This window comes from Hermetia illucens, chromosome 3 (assembly GCF_905115235.1).
Source record: "Hermetia illucens chromosome 3, iHerIll2.2.curated.20191125, whole genome shotgun sequence".
NCBI lineage: Eukaryota > Metazoa > Arthropoda > Insecta > Diptera > Stratiomyidae > Hermetia > Hermetia illucens.
This window is the reverse complement of record NC_051851.1, coordinates 65,490,130-65,508,486: the sequence shown is the minus strand read 5'-3', so window position 1 is coordinate 65,508,486 and position 18,357 is coordinate 65,490,130. Positions and strand designations below refer to the sequence as shown.

Below are 18,357 nucleotides of genomic sequence, written 5' to 3'. Positions count from 1 at the left end.
GGGTAAATTTGTAAAATGTGGAAATATACTATTATTAACTTTATTTGTGCAGATATCGGAACCGGATATATTTTGAGGCCTAGATTTCGTAGAGATGCACTACTGAGATTTTTTGCAGATTTTTCGGTTGGATAGGTTCTGAGAACGAGACCTGTTACACTTTTTGGGGGTCATATTTTGAGCCCTCACTCCCCTATGTTTCACCCGATATCAAATATTGAACCAGTTTCGAAAAGTACTAATTGAGACCTTTCATTTGATACCCCACATGGCTACATTTTATGAAAAAAAATTTTGCACCCTCCTTCCACATGTATGGGGAGCCCCCCTTAAACTTAACATAAAATGGCGTCAGTTGCTGCATGTAAAGGGAACGGCAGATCACATACTCCTACCAATTTTCGTGACAATCGGTTCAGCCGTTTCCGAATAAATCGGCTGTGACAGACAGACAGACAGACAGACAGACAGACGGACAGACAGACAGACAGACAGACAGACAGACAGACAGACAGACAGACAGACAGACAGACGGACAGACAGACATCGAATCGATTCTAATAAGGTTTTGTTTCACACAAAACCTTAAAAAGAAGCCTGGCAGAACCAGCAGGCCTGTGAACTCGAAAAGTACAGGGCGCAACAGCACCAGGCGCGGAAGTTTTACCAACAAGTCAACATGATGAAGCCTTATAAACCTCGATGCTCATCCTGCTGAGACAAAGAAGGAAATCTGATTTCCGACAGAATGGACATATTGGAACGATGGGTTGAGGATTTTGATGAACTGCTCAACAACCAGAAAATCGGCGATTTGGAGGTCCAACCAACTGAAGAAAACGCCAAATAGTGCCACCACCAAGTATAGAAGCAACAGTCTGTGCAATAAATCGGCAATAGTAAGTCAGTAGGAGACGATGGAATTACAGCAGAATTGGTTAACTGATGCTCAAAGTGCGGGATAGCGAATCAATGACTGATGACTGCTAATGAGGCATTATCTGTGGGAGATATCACAAAATGCATCAATTATAGAAGTATCACCTTGCTGAGTACCATCTATAAGATACTCTCCGCTATCTTGATAGGTCGGATAAGCCCTATACGCATAGAACATCATTGGCCCATACCAAAGAGCTTCATTCAGGCAAATCAGCAACAGATCAGATTTTATCTCAGCGGCAAACGATAGAAAAACTGTTGGGATATGGACACCAGTTGCACCATTTTTTCATCGACTTTAAGGTCGCCTATGATAGCATAGGCAGGGTAAAACTGTCCACGACTATGAGAGAATTCGGTATCCCGACGAAATTAATAAGACTAACTAGGCTGACCCTGACCAATGTGCGAGACCAGATAAAAGTAGCAGGATCACTCTCGGGATCACTCGACATCAACAACGTTCCAAGACAAGGGAATGCCCTAGCATGCTTCCTCATGGGGATGGACGATTCTGCGACCTACATACCGACGAAATCTATGAGCGATACCACGACTGTCTGGTTGTGGATAAAATCCGGCTCGACAGGTTGAGGTGACGGGTCACTTAATCGGTATGGATGAGAATTGATCCAGCCCGAAAAGTCTATAAGGGCAATATCTATGGTAGAAAAAGAGGACGAGGCAGATCCTGCCGAAGATGGAATGATAGCTTAGGACAGGATGTCAGACAACTTTTAGGGATATCGAATTGGTGAACCTTGGTGAAAAACCGGAGTGTCTGGAGTTCCTTATTAAGGCAGGCCTAGACCGGATACCGATTGTTGCGCCATTGTTGAAAATAAACTCACGCACTGGTCAAACAGGAAGAGCAAAGATAGGAGAATACAACTTTGAGACCGTTGACAATTTCTCCTATCTAGGGTCGAAAATCACAACCGATAACAGCTACCATGATGAAATCCAGGCACGGTTGTTGTCAGCCAACATAGCCTATTTCAGCTTACAAAAACTGTTCCGCTCGAAAGATCTCACCATAGGGTCAAAGCTCTTACTGTACAAGACTATGATCTTGTCAGTCCTCATGTATTCCTCGGAAACTTGGGTTCTTAGCAAGAAAAATTGCGAACTCTTGGCCGCGTTCGAGGGAAGAATCCTCCGAAGAATTTTTGGCCCCTTTCATGAGGATGGACGATTCCGTAGTCTACACAATGAAGAAAACTATGAGCGATACCATGACCGTCCGGTTGTGGATAAAATCCGGCACTTAATCCGTATGGATGAGGATGATCCCACCCGGAAAGTCTATCCTATCAGATCCTGCCTAAGATGGAGCGATGGCGTAGGCCAGGACGCGAGACAGTTTTTAGGGATATCGAATTGGTGGACCTCGGCGCAAAACCGGGATGTCTGGAGTTCCTTATTAAGGCAGGCCTAGACTGGATACCGGTTTTTGCGCCGTTGATGATGATGATGAAATATAGTAATGTTGATACCCCACATTACTTGGATGGATGTTTCGATTAGTACCGCAGCCGGTGTTAGTTTGTGACATTTGTTACAAAGGTGGGCAGTGCGGAGGTTGAAAGTGATGATTTCTTTCGGGGAAACATTTTCAGAAACTACCCAACCGATAAATCGGCTACTATATGGTACCTAGGCTTCGAAATACCCTCTGTACCGATATCTGCTCAAATAAAGTTAATAATAGTGCATTACAGTAATTTTTAGTAACCCTCCTTAAGTTGACCCTAGAACCATGAAATTGCAGAAATATAGGCTATACTATAGAGCATGGTCCTATCAAGTTTGGTAGAAATCGCACTATTACTAACAAGGTTATAATACATAGGTCAAAGCATTCGCTTCTGTGCAAATTCAAGACTTCGAATGTCAAAATGAAAATGAATATTCTCACATAATATATGTATATATTACATGCTAGGTTGGGGAAAATGCTCACGCAAATATTTTTATAAAAGTACGCACAACCTTTCAAAACGACTTCTTTTATTTTCAGGTTTATTTTGTTAACTACACCCGACTCCCCATGTTTAAGTATTTTTCAAGACCAGGTGCGGATACACGCACCGTGATTTTTTCTAAAAATGGCACGCGAAGGAATGAAGCGCTCAAAGGACCTCCATTCTCGAGCCTGATAAGCGCAGAGGCGAGCAAGGACGTGTCGACGGAGCACTTCCATGGAGCTTCACCTTTACGGCCAATTTCGCGATTTTTTAGGTTTTTGGGATAGCTCTTCCCTCTTGGTCGTCACCACGCAGTATGGTCTTCCGACCATTACAATTTTAATTTGTCATTACATAAGATGAATACAAAACCTTTATCATGAAGCGCGGTTTTTGAGTTTTTTTTTTTCGAAAAATCGTTTACGACTTGAACGAAAAGTTGAATGTTTTTAGGGTAGAATTGACCATTTAATCGATTTCTTCGGTTATTTTGAATATAAAATTTCCCACCCCCGAGATGGGGTGCAACCCATCCCCTGGCGAGAAGCACACATCATCATTATATACCTTTTGTTTTTTATACTACCCTCTACACCCACTGAAACTTTGAATGACTGGACTATTTGTTAGTAATCATCTTCTAAGCTACTTTTTCACAACCCCATAGAGCACCACTTATTATATTCATATTGGGTGTTTTTTTTCGGGTACTTAACATTCATCACCTTCTGTCACCACGGGAATGGTGTCTCACAAGGTATCAGTCCGTGGAATTACCATTTTAAACTTGTTAATAATCAGCTTACGATACCTCCTTCCTAGGCGGTAAATAATCCGCTCTACAGATGCCAGATAGATGTATCCTCGACCAATTAGTATCGAAGAAAATCTCAAATGTGAGCTTGGAGCCAAACTCCAAGACATATTTGGTGGCAATTCCTTTTGCTCGCTGAAAAAATCCTTACCGAAAATCATAATAAATCATTAGTTGATAAGAACTGGGTAGTTAATCCATTGTATGGACATAATAAAATGGAGAGCTCCGAATGGATCATAATATATACACATGTATGAATGTAGTGTAATAAAGACAGAAGCGCATATTCTAAGTTTCCAATTGAATGGATTAACCTTGATATTAGTTTTTATTAAGAAAAATTGGTCATCATAAATAACCGCTACAAACCAAAGCGTCTTAAGACCCATTGCAGCCACTGCCATGATTTCGTGTTACGGTTCTAAAGATCATTAATTTTACAACTGCTGTGACATACTCGAAGGTAACTGAAGATGGAAGACTTACCTGAGCAATATCCGAACCTCATATGTACGACAGGTTATTTTTCTTCTTGGCAAGCGCATGTATGTATGTACTTCCACTCACAATGGCCATTGTTTGGTTTATGTTTTACACTTTGTGTTAATTTGGCGTAACATTTCGATTTCGGTAATCTGTACAACTTACGTTCAAGAACGATATTGGATGTACATAGTCTGCAAACATTTAATGAGAATTGTAAAGCTGGGCCTTTTGTAACAAACCAGAGTCATGACCTCTTGTGTCAGTTTCACCCAATGCTAACCAGAATTTCGGGAGAAGTCTCAGGTGGAAACATGTAACGGACTTACTATGTGTGGTCAAGATAGCGTAAAAGGTAAATGTATCAATCAGATTGGGCATATTTGCAAAATAACCATCTCCATGTACCCGTTTCTGTGTTCTAGTAGGTCACTATAACTTGAATTAGATTAGCAGCTGGAAAGTAGCTGTACAGGCAGTTAAGCGAGTGATTCACTGAAGGCATGTCTAGGAAATGATAGGATGTCTTCATCAAACTAGTAGTGTTAGGTAGCGGAAAATTAGTTGAGACGAAAAAAACTATACGTAAGTTCTTTATAAGCACATGCTGATTCATTCTTAATATTTTTGGAAGCGATGACAGGAACATGTCATCATTTCTACTATTTAGAAAATAAATGGTTATATAACTTTTTACCGATTCAGATTTACGGTGAATGATTTAAGTGTCTGGCGGTTCCAATTCTATTCTTATAATCTATTCTTCAACTATTGGGATTATCGTTAAATTGCAGACGAATCTCTCTAGCCGAATTATTCTCTAATCCAAACTTTTCGACCTTTCATTGATGCCTGTCAATTTCCTGTATAAATTTCAATCTCTAAGTCAAAAAGCCCTCTTAGTCGAAGTATTTAAGATTTTTTAAGGCGTGGAGGCGTGTGGAGTATCAAATAAATGAGCTCAATTAGTGCTTTTCAAAACTGGTCCCATATTTGATCTCGGGTGAAACGTAGGGGAGTGAAGGCTCAAAATATGACCCTAAAAACGTGTAACATGTCTTGTTCAGAGGAAATCTAGACCTCATAATACATCCCATTCCGACATCTGGTTAAATAAAATTAATAATAGTATATTACCATATATTGGAAATTTACCTGGAAACCCCCTTTAAGTTCATCCTAGAACTACAAAGTTGGTAGGGTTATAGATAATAATAGAATGCATAATTTTGGAAAGTTTCATAAAAATCCAACTGTCATTACCAAAATTTTAAAGGGTCAAACAATGTTGTGTATTTCACGTGAATTTATCGCACTCTAAGACGTGTATGACATCATCATCATATAAAGTGAACTCATATGAACGGCAGAGTTAAAGTTTGAAAGTACATGTGTCATTATCAAATTGTTGGAGTTTGGAAATGTCATATATCAAGGAATATTTTGAATTGGAGGTATATGCGAATGGGAAAACGTAACTAGAAAATTTCTAACAAAAGATGAACACAAAATCTTTATATCCGAAGCGTCCAACTTCCGGTATTCTGACTGATTTTAACTGGAAATAATTATAACTAATACTTTCAGATGTGGTAGAAAATAAAACAAAGTTTGAGAATTTTTTGTTGGATAATGAAGATGCATACAAGACTATGATCTTGCCAGTCCTCATGTATTCCTCGGAAACTTGGGTTCTTAGCAAGAAAAATTGCGAACACTTGGCCGCGTTCGAGAGAAGAATCCTCCGAAGAATTTTTGGCCCCCTACATGAGGATGGACGATTCCGTAGCCTACACAATGACGAAATCTATGAGTGATACCATGACCGTCCGATTGTGGATAAAATCCGGTTCAATAGGTTACGGTGGCCAGGTCACTTAATCCGTCTCGATGAGGATGATCCAGCCCGGAAAGTCTATAAGGGCAATATCTATGGTAGAAAAAGAAGACGAGGCAGACCCTACCTAAGATGGAACGATGGCGTAGGTCAGGACGCCAGACAGCTTTTAGGGATATCGAATTCGTGGACCTCGGCGCGAAACCGGGATGTCTTGAGTTCCTTATTAAGGCAGGCCTAGACCGGATACCGGTAGTTGCGCCGTTGATGATGATGAATGAAGATGCATACGAACTTGTGGTTTTGTTGATTTTATGTGTTCATTATTGTAAAATGTATGGAGTTTTTATCACGATGAAATTCAACTGGCGGCTCTCTCCTGCCTCTGCACACGAGACATTGTCCGGAATTTTCGAGCCTGCAGCCTCTTGCAATGAACTGAATTCAGAAATAATTAATAATAAAGCTAGCTAAAATTTATAATATGCTCTCTATAAACCAAACTATGGACATTTAAAAAAAAATTCCGTCTGTACGCCTGTCCGTCTGTCCGTCTATTGGTCTGTCTGTCTGCCTATCTGTGTGCCTGTCCGTCTGTCTGACTTTTTTTTGTTGAGGAGGTGGAAATCTTCAAAAGACAGTGGTCTGGACATACCAGTGTGTGTGTACCCCGACTCCCTCCCTGCCCCGTGGAACCACCCTAAGGTATTACATCACGGGGCAGAATCAGCTCATTCTAGCTTAATCACCTTTCTTCTATATGCGACGTACGTGACCGCGTTTTTCTCCTCTCGTCTGCATTTTGCAGTTTATTTTGGAGAAATGCAATCATGGAGTTGACTGCATCCCAATTCTCTTGATGTGCTACCATTTTCGCCACCAGATTTTCTGGTACCAGCACCTCTCCTAGAGTCTCCTCTAGATTCCTTCTTTCTTCCACAAATCTCGGGCAGTGGAAGAATATATGCTTTGGGTCCTCTGGAACTCCATCGCAATTTGGACAATCGGATGAGGTCTCTAATTTAAAAATGTGCAGGTATTGATGATATTCTCCGTGCCCTGTCAGAAACTGGGTGAGATTATAATTAATCGATTAGAGATTATAATTAATCTCACCGTTTCGTCTCTCCAACCAATCCTTGATGGCAGGAATGAGCCTGTGAGTCCACCGACCCTTTCCCGAGCGATCCCACTGCTCTTGCCATCTATTTATGGATCTTCCCCTGTCAGTGTTCTTCGTCTGCGATAAGGGAGAGATTGGCTGCGCATGGTATATATTCGCCATCTCATCTGCCAAGATGTCAATCGGCATCATTCTAGAGATGACGAATGCTGCATCATCTGAGACAGTCCCGAAGGCAGAGCATACCCTGCTGTCCGGTAGACTGCACTCAATTTGTTAGTGTTAACTAGCATCCGCAACGCCTCTCTTTCAACTGAGGTCACATAGAGCATGATTGGGGTCACCACCCTGTCTATAAGCAACCTCGAGGTATGCCGTGGCCCTCCCACGTTCGACATCATCCTCGCCAGGGCCATACTAGCAGTGGATGATTTATCCCAAACATATTGTACGTATTGCTTATAGCTGAGCTTCCAGTCTATCACCACCCCCAAGTATTTGATGGGCGGCTTGGAAGTGATGATATGATTCCCGATTCTAATACAGACGTAATTTCTCTTTCGGCTCTTAGTAATGAGGATCGTGTCTGCTATTTCCTCCGCAAGTGTCAGACCAGAGCTCTCTAGCCAACTTTTAACAGCACTGATTGCCTCGCTTGAGTATAACTCAGCATCTTCGAGATGCTTTGCGACAAGAATCAGCGCTATGTCGTCAGCGTAATCCACCATTGTGGCTTCCCTCGGAAGGGGAAGATTAAGTACATCGTTGTACATGATGTTCCACAGTAGTGGGCCCAATACGGAACCCTGCGGGACACCCGCGTCATCAGGGTCATGGCAGCGAAATAGGCAGGAATACCAACCTTCGCCAGGGATTTCCGTATGAGATTCCAATTGGCCGAATTGAATGCATTTTCACGTACAGGGTTACTACCATGCAATTTTTGCTGGTACCACCCTTTTCGTGGATTGCATCTTCGGCCAAACCAGTAACAAATTTGATGGCATCAATGGTTGGTCTGGCTTTACGGAACCCATACTGCCAATCTGAAAGGCTGCTTGGCTCTCAACAATCGGGAGTAATCTATTAGAGATTATCCGCTCTAACATTTTCCCCACCGTGTCCAGAAGACATATGGGTCAGTATGAGGGTGGTTCACCTGGAGGTTTACCAGGCGTAGGCAGAAGTACCGCCTTCTGCCGTTTTGCATGCCGCTGAAAATATTCCTTCGGACAAGCACGCTTCGAACAACTCAGTGAATATGTCCGGCCTGGATTTCACGGTATCACGGTAAACTTAAGGGCCTTATTCGGTACTCCATCCATGCCTGGCGCTTTATTGTCTCCTATTCTACCGCCGGTCTCCAACAGCTCGTCTCTTCTGACTGCCGGAATTGCCGTCACATTCAGAGGTGGCTAGAATATGTCGGTGCTCTCCTCTTGCTGTGGGAATAACCCCTGGATGATTTTCAGCAAGAGGATGGGGCACGCGCTCTGCGAGGATGAACGGCGTCTGAATCGTCCCATCACGATTCTATAAGCACTCCCCCACGGGTTTACGTTCGCTTCTGAACAGAACACCTTAAAGCATTTCCTCTTGCTTCGCTGGATGGCGAGCTTGAGGGTTTTGCGGGCTGCCTTGTAGGCGCACTCTTTCTGCCCCTAATCCCTCTCTGAAGGTCTGCTCATCCAAAGATTTTGCAGACCAGCCTGAAATCGGTTTCGGGCATGATAGCTCTTTGGCCTGTGGCTCGACACATGTCTCAAAGAAGATTGCCTGGTGATCGCTGTGGGTGTAGCGTTCACTGACGCGCTAGCGCAGGGCTGACAAAGGTCAGGTCTACAACCGAGCCTACCCCTCCTTTCTAAAAGATGTTTCCAACACCTTCGTTAACCAAAACTATGTCCATCTGCGCAAAAGCTTCTAAAACTGCAACCCCTGGTATTTGATTCTCTGCTACCCCACTCTAGGGCCCAAGCATTGAAATCACCAGAATCACCTTTGGGCTTCGCTCCCTTGCGTGCACGGAGTAAAGTGGAAATGCGTGAAGACCCGTTACATCAATTTAGATGCGCACATATATATACATGCATCGTCATGTGATAATAGAAAATGTTTGTTTATTTAGGGTGAACACAGTACTTATGTCGTTGAAATGTTATGGGTATCTTGGAGTTTGGCAAAATATAACGGAATATTTTATATTCTTAGTTAGGTTTTTCACATAAGATGAACACAAAATATTTATAGCCGAAGCGCTCGGCTTCCGGTATCCCGACTTTTTTTTATTTGCAGCTCCCTTAAAAATTATAAAATCACTTTTTTTGGTTCTTGCTTTAGGCATCTTTGCCCGCTGATTCGAATTCGTCCTCTTAATTGACCATATGCATTCTGGTCCGACGCTCTTCTAGTTTGAGTTGAAAATAGTAAAAAGAAGGTAGGTAATGAGCGTTCATTGAATTAAGGGGACATTATACACTTAAATATAGATACCGTCTACTTCATTCGTAGTAGGCCAAAAGTTTACAATTTGAACATAAATATTCATATGGCATTTAATTTCTAAAAAAAAAAATCTTTTAAAGAAGGGCTGTTAAATTTTTAGTTTTTCTCTAATTCAGGGACTTAAAATATATCGTATTCATAATTTATAAATAACGACAACGATGGTACATTTCACGATTAAATCTTTGGAAATTCACCGATGATGTTCTTATTCATTTCAGGTGAAAAATCATGCATTATACTACCGCATAATTCCCCGGGAAATTGGACAATTTACCCTTACGCCTAATGGAGTTCAAGATCCCTATCCTGGTCTAGCAGGGTGGGAAGGGACCTCTCCGCTGACCAACTGGCTTTGTGCAGAATTTAGTGGTAACCGGTTTATTAGTCCCTATGATGGTCATCACCCTGCAGTAATAAGTCGCAACTGTTCTGGGCAGGGATCACCACGCTGTAATGCTGCTCATCTCACTAGTGGGTATAATAGGTTCAAACCCCCGCAAGGTAAGTTCTAGAGAATGAGAGGCGTTTCTATTAAAAATTATTCGTTGCAGGGATGTGTGCGGACTTCTTTTAGAAGAGACAACTAAAGTATAGTAGTAAATGTTATTCATTAATTAGTGTTTCAATAATTAAATTGAGGAGTGTGTGACTTCATATAAATAGATTTAGATTAATTGTGGTTTTTCTAAGGACATCCTTTTTTGAATTGTGAATTTCTCCGTTACATTATAAGTTACTTGAAACTAATCACACTGCCTCCACTTAACCTGGGTTAGGCTCACATTATAAATTGTGTAAGGAACTAATCTTCACAATGTGAAGAGGATCACCTTACGGTCGTTGTCAAGATGATTCCTCTACTAAATTCGGGTGGGTTCAATAAACACAACAATACAACCCTGTAAGGCTCGTTTCACACTTATACGGTTCCAACTGGTTCGGTTTGGTCGTTGTCATGGCAAGTAATAACGATACGAGTCTATACTGAGTGAATGGCTCAGCGTGCACTGGTAGATGCAAGGCCAACCTAAATTTTCTCGCATTAAGGAGTTGAAATGCAACTCCACGTCTTCAACCATAAACTAGGAACCGGTTCGCATGGTACCAGTATACCTCTCGTAAATTTTCATAGCTGAAACCACTTCAGATGAACCTATGTAAGCCTTGAAATATTCGCTTACTGCATCGCTTTCAGCAAGCCAACGTGAGTGGTGAGGCCGTTCTCCTCAGCCACTTGATTTTGGTTTGGGCGATGAGGTTACTGCTCCGCTTTGTTCGCCGCCACCTCAGAGCATAAGATGAACTAATAGAATTGCTCCATATGTCGGTAGTGCGTGTGGAAGTGGAGGATAAACAAATTTTTCTGTTGATAGCTTTTCGAAATATTTCCGCCGGGTTGCAAAGTATGATATCCTGTATGCGTTGGTATCGGCTTTCGACAAGTCGATACATATCTCTTTCATTGGCTTGAGTGTCCAATTTATCGTAAAGATCTTTGTATTTGATCGCTCGGATAATAGCGACCGCTTCCTTTGTTTCCATGACTGTAAATTTGCCAATTGCCAGTGTTTTGTCGTCGAGAAACTTATGTGGCATCAAAAATGAAACGGTGAACGCCACATAAATCTACAAACCTTTCTAACCTTTCACTAACTCCGAGTCTCACCATCACATACTAAGCAAAGTGGAAGAGTCCACTTACACAGTACACAGTACAGGGGAGAGTACTCTTAGGATGAACTTCATGTATTTTGAGGCCTAGATTTTGTATAGGTGCATCACTGTGATTTTTTTCAGATTTTTCGGTTGGATATTTCACCCAATACCAGAAGTAGGACTTTTGAAAAGTTCTAATCGAGCCCTTTCATTTGATATCCCACATATTTTGTGAAAACCAAATTTGTTCCCTCTTTCACACATATGGACACCTCCCCTTAAAGCCAGCACAAAACGATGCAATGTGGAACGTCTACCAGACCACATATTCTTATCAGTTCTCGTGACGATAGCTCTACCCGCTTCGGAGTAAATTTCATGTGACAGACGGATAGGAAATTCTCGGCGGGCCCGGAGTTTTCCTGGGGAAGCCCGGAATAAAAAACAAAAATTTCACTGAAAAAAGGGGATAATAAGAGGGTCTGGATAATTCTCACCCCAGATACTTATAATTTTCATCCCGAGCACCGTTTTCTCCTGGGCCCAAATTTTCTCTCTACGGCCCTGCTGGGGGCAAGATAAGAATAGGTGTGGGCGTTTGCCAATTCGAGGAACATGTATCTCTTATGAGATGCACGGTTTTAACTTTGCCACTAATAGCCCGATTTTCATGAAATTTGGCAGGCGTATGCGTGACACAATTTATACAACTTGCTAATATACTATTACATTTGAGCAGATATCGGAATTGGACATATTTCGGGGCCTGATTTTTTTTCAGACTTTTGGGTTGGGAAATTTCAGAAAATTACTTCTGCCTCACTTCAAGTGTACAGATTTTGACTCCTTTTTCGTGCACTTTACAATGCGCTAATATCAGTTTCGAAGAGTACTAGTTGAGACCTTTCATGACATTACTGTATCCGGTGAAAAAATGTACGTCCCCTTTGCATCTATGGGGAGCCCCACTTAAACTCCACGAAAATTTGGCTACTCACTGTATACGTGGGATTCCCTAGTTCCTATCTGTTCACTAAATTTCGTTTGGATCAATTTAGCCCTTTTTGTAGAGAAGTGCGCGTTGCAGACAGCCAGACAGACAGTGAATCAATTTGAATAAGGTTTTGTTTCACACAAAACTCTAACAAACGAAATTAACCTAGCGAAACAAAAGTATTGACGCAGCAATAAAAATGAACCGAATCTAATTAAAGATCTACCAAATGGAGCTCCAATTTTAATGTGAGGCAACAATCCATTGAATTGAAACGGCATTGAATCACATAGGGCGAAATTTCGTTTCTAGCTTCCTACAATGCCTTCCGGATATCATTTTTCGGGAGGTACGCCATAAATGGATTTGAAGTTCGAAGAAACATATTTGCTTTTACCAGTTCACAGACCTGAATGCCAAAAGCCCACGATTTTTATAACGCACTATCTCCTCGGTTATTTTCGGAAATGGAGGGTTCTCTTCCTATCGGGCTACTATGAAATTTCGCTACCCAAGAATGCCTTCAGTATGCTCTAAAATTGAACCTGTCCATGTCGCGATATCTTCTAATGTCGCGGTGCTTTATAACGGACTTCTATGTGAATTGGTAATCAGCTTCTGTTGTTTTTGGCTTGCCCTCTTTGCAGTGGGTCGCTCCATTTTATATCAAACTTAGTGTTTTATTTTATACCTTTTATAATATGGTACATTCGCCAAAACGGTTACTTTATTTTCGCGATTTTAAAGGAATTTTATTCACAAAGGGACGGCTTGCAGGTTAAAGTTATCAGTTCAACTTTTCAATTATTTTGCCATTCAGCAATTATATTGCCGAGGATTACTTTCTTGCGGTTTCTGTTGTAAAGTCTATATTTAACATAAAAAGTACTGATGAACTTCAAAGCGCACTAAATTTAGTACCTTTGGTACACGGAAAAATAAACACTGATCATGGCCGGAATTTCGCACTGTACCAGAGCTTGAGTACGTCACGCCCGTCATCACTTGCAACGACCAATAAAGGCTTGAAAGTCCTTCCTTTCTTCAATCCGCTTCCACGATTCCGCACTCATCCCGATCTTATAACGTCCCTCCGCTTGAGGAAATATTATTTTAATTAAGGAAAGCGGTAATTTTGGGGGTGGTCAAAAGATAGCAACAGCTCTACTACCAGACCCTATCTCTACTTCCACGTGGCGACCGCTAGAAGTTCTTTCTTAACGAAGAGCTTCAGACGGAGAAGGATGAAGGCGAGTCTCCCGCGCCTAAAAAGGGAACCAATTGTACCAACTGGTCCTGGGCTGAATTTTCCCTACACGGAAGACAACTTGTTACGAAGCCACAACAGGAGCCTCGGACTTGGCGGATAACACAACAACGAACCCGGCAACGACAACGGAATATCGATTTGCGCATTTTCTCATGGAACGTGCGCTCCCTGCACAAAGACGAAGTTGCCAGGCAGCTAGCCGATACTCTGCCCCAACGTAGGGCTGATGTAATAGCGTTGCAGGAAATGCGTTCGACAGGGACCGGTTTCCTGGAGAAGAGCCACTACACCTTATATTATAGCGGCCATCCAGTAAACCATGTGCTCGTAGTAGATTTCTTAGTCAGCTAAAAAATGAAACCTGCTATTATTGGCTTTGAAAACATAAACAAACGGCTATGCTCTCTGCGCTTGCGAGGAAAATTTAGAAATATAAGCCTCATTAACATTCATACCCCTACAGAGGAGACTGCAGAGTCGGAGATGGATATCCTCTACGAGGCAGTAGAACGAACCCTTGAAGCCTGCCCCAGATATGATATCGAAATCATACTTGGGGTTTTAACAGCCAAGTAGGGACTGGGCCCGTATTCAGGCGATACGTTGTCTCCCATAGCTTACATCAAAATACAAATGATAACGGACTGCGAATTATTCAACTAGCAGCGTCACACGAAATGGTTGTTGGAAGTACATCGTTTGCGCGGAAAGCGGTCCACAAACAAACGTGGGCCTCTCCAGACGGGACCACTTTCAGCCAAATTGACCACGTGTTGATTGAACCACCGCCGCCCCCTCTTAGCCTTGATGAATGAATCCCATCTGACAATCAGGTGAGAAGCCATCCGCAACACAGCCCTCTGCAACACTTATAAGAGAGAAATGGATTCCGCAATAACCGCAGTCAACAGAGATCCTGGGGATGGAGCATCTACAAATTATCTTTACAATCACCATCATAAATACGGCCACAAATATATTTGGTCCCAGCCGGAAAAAGAGTCGGAACGGCTAGTTTGACGATGAATGTAAGCTAGCAACGGAACGGAAGAATGCTGCATACCGAGTAATGTTGTATTCTCAAATGATGCGGGCATGTGCAGAAGCTTATCATGAACTCCGGCTAGCGGAGAAGAGACTTCACAGACAGAAACAGGAAGCCTGGGAAAACCAACAAGTCTGTGAACTCGAAAAGTACAGGGAACAACCGCACCAAGCGCGGAAGTTTTTCCAACAAGCCAGCAGGATGAAGCCTTACACATCTCGATGGTCATCTGAATTCCGACAGAATGAGCACATTGGAGCGATGGGTTGAGTACTTTGATGAACTACTGAACAACTAGAACATCGGTAAGGTAAATGCGAGGGGTATGACCCTCTTTAAGTCCACCCAACTATTGGCCTATGCTGACGATATCGACATCATGGGAAGAACGACCCGAGACGTACAAACTGCCTTAACCCAGATCGAGCAGGCGGCGCGAGATCTTGGGCTGCACATCAATGAAGGCAAGACAAAATATATCAACCAACCGACAACATCTAACCGCAGTGGTCAAAGGGGAAGAATAAAGATAGGAGAATACAACTTTGAGACCGCAGATAATTTCTCCTATCTATGGTCGAAAATCACAACCGATAACAGTTACGACGATGAAATCCGCGCACGGTTGTTGGCTTCCAACAGAACTTATTTCAGCTTACAAAAACTGTTCTGCTCGAAACGTCTCACTATAGGGTGAAAGCTGCTACTGTACAAGACAATGATCTTCCCAGTCCTCATGCATTCCTTGGAGACTTGGGTTCTTAGCAAGAAAAATTGCGAACTCTTGGCCGCGTTCGGGAAAAGAATTCTCCGATTAATTTTTGGCTCGCTATATAAGGTTGGACGATTCTGTAGCCTATATAACGACGAAATGTATGAGCGATACCATGACCGTCCGGTTGTGGATAAAATCCGGCTCAATAGGTTACGGTGGACGGGTCACTTAATCCGTATGGATGAGGATGGGATCATACCGGAAAGTCTATAAGGACAATATCTATGGTAGGGAAAGATGCCTAAGATGGAGCGATGGCGTAAGTCAGGGCACCAGACAGCTTTTAGGTATATCGATTTGACGGACCTCGGCGCAAAACCGGCATGTCTTGAGTTCCTTATTGGGATTCAAAAGTGTCATATTATAATAATCGTTAGCGAAACAATTCAATTTGATCAGAGCCTGGAAGTGTGTTAGAGGACTTCATTGAAGACGGTATCGGTACACTACAGGACTACAGTACCCTGTAGGAGTTATCAGCATTGTGCTCACCTGAGATTATTACCCTGATTTGACTCAGGTATTCATTCACAATTGAGTCGACATTGTCATATTCATAGTGAAAAGCTTGTTTTCGGGAACTAAACATATAACAATTCTTTTGGCGAACTTAATACACCAAAATGAAACCACAACTAACAATATTAAAAAATTTATTTAAAAATGCGTCTAATAAAAGCCAATCACTTTAGCTTATTTGTATGTTACAAACTAATCAACTTTCAATAAAAATCTATTTTGGCGTAAACCGGATCTCTACTCGTCCTTCATGGGCGTTTATAGCCTCCCAGCAGGTACAGTTGAAGGTTGACCGATCCATGATGTCTGTGTAGATTTTTCCGTCTAAATGATCCATTTCATGCTGTGCAATTCTTGCGTTCCAACCTTTTAAATTTAAATCTATTTCCTCTCCGGTTCGCGACACCCCTTTAAGATTAACTTCCTCGTACCTCTCAACATCTGCCGAAAAACCTTTTACGCTTGCGCATCCTTCGGGAAACTTGACTTTGTTGAAATTGGTTACTTTGAGTATTGGGTTTATTACTACCTGCGAAAGAGAGGAATAATTCCATTAGAGATAGAGCTGGGAATATGGTTTCATGAAGGAGTTAAAGTAGCCAACCGGAAGCAACATCAGGACTAGTGTAAGCGAAATCCTCAGGGGACAAAATGCTACTTTCTTCAGTAAGACTGTTTTTCCTAAGGACAAGTCAAGAGAATGCACTCATCCTGTCTAGATTAATGATAATATAGCTTTCTGGATAGCAGCAATTTTCAATTTAATGTGCAGCAAACTGTTTAACTGCTATTGCTTCGTATTCCAACTTGACGTATGTATTGCTACGTAAAGTTAGCATAAAGAAAGGAGTGCGAGTGGTGTGGCCAAGTGGCACCCACCATGCACTTCTAAAGGAAAGCACCACCTCATAGTCGGATAATTGTATTACAAGTGTTTACACCAACCGTCATTGGCAGCGGAGACATTTGCCGGGCCCCATACACCGCAGGCGGAAACTTTTTCACTAAATCTTCCCTAAACTCCATGGCAATGATACGCAAGCCAATTCCAATTTGCGGTGCCGCCACTCCAACCAATTCATATTTGCGAAGGACGTCGATCATTTGCTCGATGAGGAGATTCATTTCGTTGCTTTTAACGGCTTCGGTCGGGACTGGCTCAGACTTCTTTCTCAATATTGGATCCCCGATTTGGGTGACGTGGGAATACGGTGGTCCCACCATTTTCGGTTCCCACAAGCCACGGTACCACTTCTTAAATCCAGTTAAATTCGTTGCGGATGTACGGAACAAGCGTTTATTTGTTGAAATGCTCGACCTAACGACAGCCAGCAACACCATCCTGCAGCCAAATGACAACCAAGTTAGGTTATGTCAGAGCCGAAACATCAACATCAGCTGTGGAAAGTGGCTAACAAAATTCACAGGAATTCGTTTTGCAGTGTAAAATGAACTCTGCGATGTACTGTCTCTGAGCCGGATGTGCGGGTGATACGTCATTAAGTCGTTAGAATCAAGGAAGCGCTTTCACTGCAAATATAGTTCACCACGTGCGGGTGTTGAATTATTTGGAGTTGTGTGTTACAGGAAAAACTAAAAATTATTAAAATCAAAGAAAAGTGCAACGGATTGTGTTTCTTTGTTTGGAAGTTGCTTCTTGCGATGGCACCTTCTCAAAAGGGTAATTTTTATTGTTCACCATTTTATATGATAACTTTGGGTCTACTTTATTTTGTTCTTTTTTCAGCTGAACGGAAATGATGTTGAATTGACGATGACATATCCCGAGTTGCAGGTAAGTTACGCTTCATATTAGAAAAATAATAATTCTAAAGTTGCTAGCCGATGCTACCTATTAACCCTCGACTATTCTCGCTATTTTAAATAATGTAATAGGTCTCTTGCGTTACATGTATTGGATGTTCCGATTAGCGGACCAAATCAATGTCAGAGATCTAAAAATGTATGTCGTCCAGAGTTGGGTAAAATCATATTCACGATTATGATTACGATTGTCATTGCGATTATAATCAGAAATGAGCATGATATTGTGATTACACGATTGTAATCATAATCACAGGCCATGACAATTACAACCATGTAATCATTTAATCATGAAATCGTCATCACCGTAATCATAATCAGAAAATCATATGAAATGATCGTAGTTACCATTAGAATATGAGTGAGGTGGGGAGCTGCCCAAATCGAAGGAATATTGATACTCTTTCTAGGCGGTATCTCGAATTACTGATACCAAGGGATAACATCACAACGAGGTTTCACTTCGATAAGAAGTTTGAAACACGTTGGAGTAAGAAGGCAAACTGGGAGAGCGTGGCTGCTACATACGGCGTAAACCAGCAACTGATTACTTGGTACACTGACGGATCCCTCACAGCAGAGGGAATGGGTGCCAAG

The 18,357-nt window shown here is 42.0% G+C and overlaps 2 protein-coding genes across 2 annotated transcripts; one reads left to right on the top strand and one right to left on the bottom strand.

Moving 5' to 3' along the window:
* Positions 1-9,672: 9,672 nt before the first annotated feature.
* On the top strand, positions 9,673-10,369 carry LOC119652328. The gene is made up of 3 exons (XM_038056340.1): positions 9,673-9,838; positions 9,896-10,178; positions 10,229-10,369. Exons 1-3 carry the CDS (start codon positions 9,836-9,838, stop codon positions 10,249-10,251), a joined length of 309 nt encoding a protein of 102 aa, XP_037912268.1. The 5' UTR covers positions 9,673-9,835; the 3' UTR covers positions 10,252-10,369.
* A 5,684-nt stretch (positions 10,370-16,053) lies between these two features.
* On the bottom strand, positions 16,054-17,307 carry LOC119651379 (peptide deformylase, mitochondrial-like). The gene is made up of 2 exons (XM_038054952.1): positions 16,882-17,307; positions 16,054-16,465 (listed from the first exon to the last, which is right to left on the bottom strand). The coding sequence occupies exons 1-2, from the start codon at positions 17,275-17,277 to the stop codon at positions 16,151-16,153; spliced, it is 711 nt and encodes a 236-aa protein (XP_037910880.1). The 5' UTR covers positions 17,278-17,307; the 3' UTR covers positions 16,054-16,150.
* Positions 17,308-18,357: the final 1,050 nt, after the last annotated feature.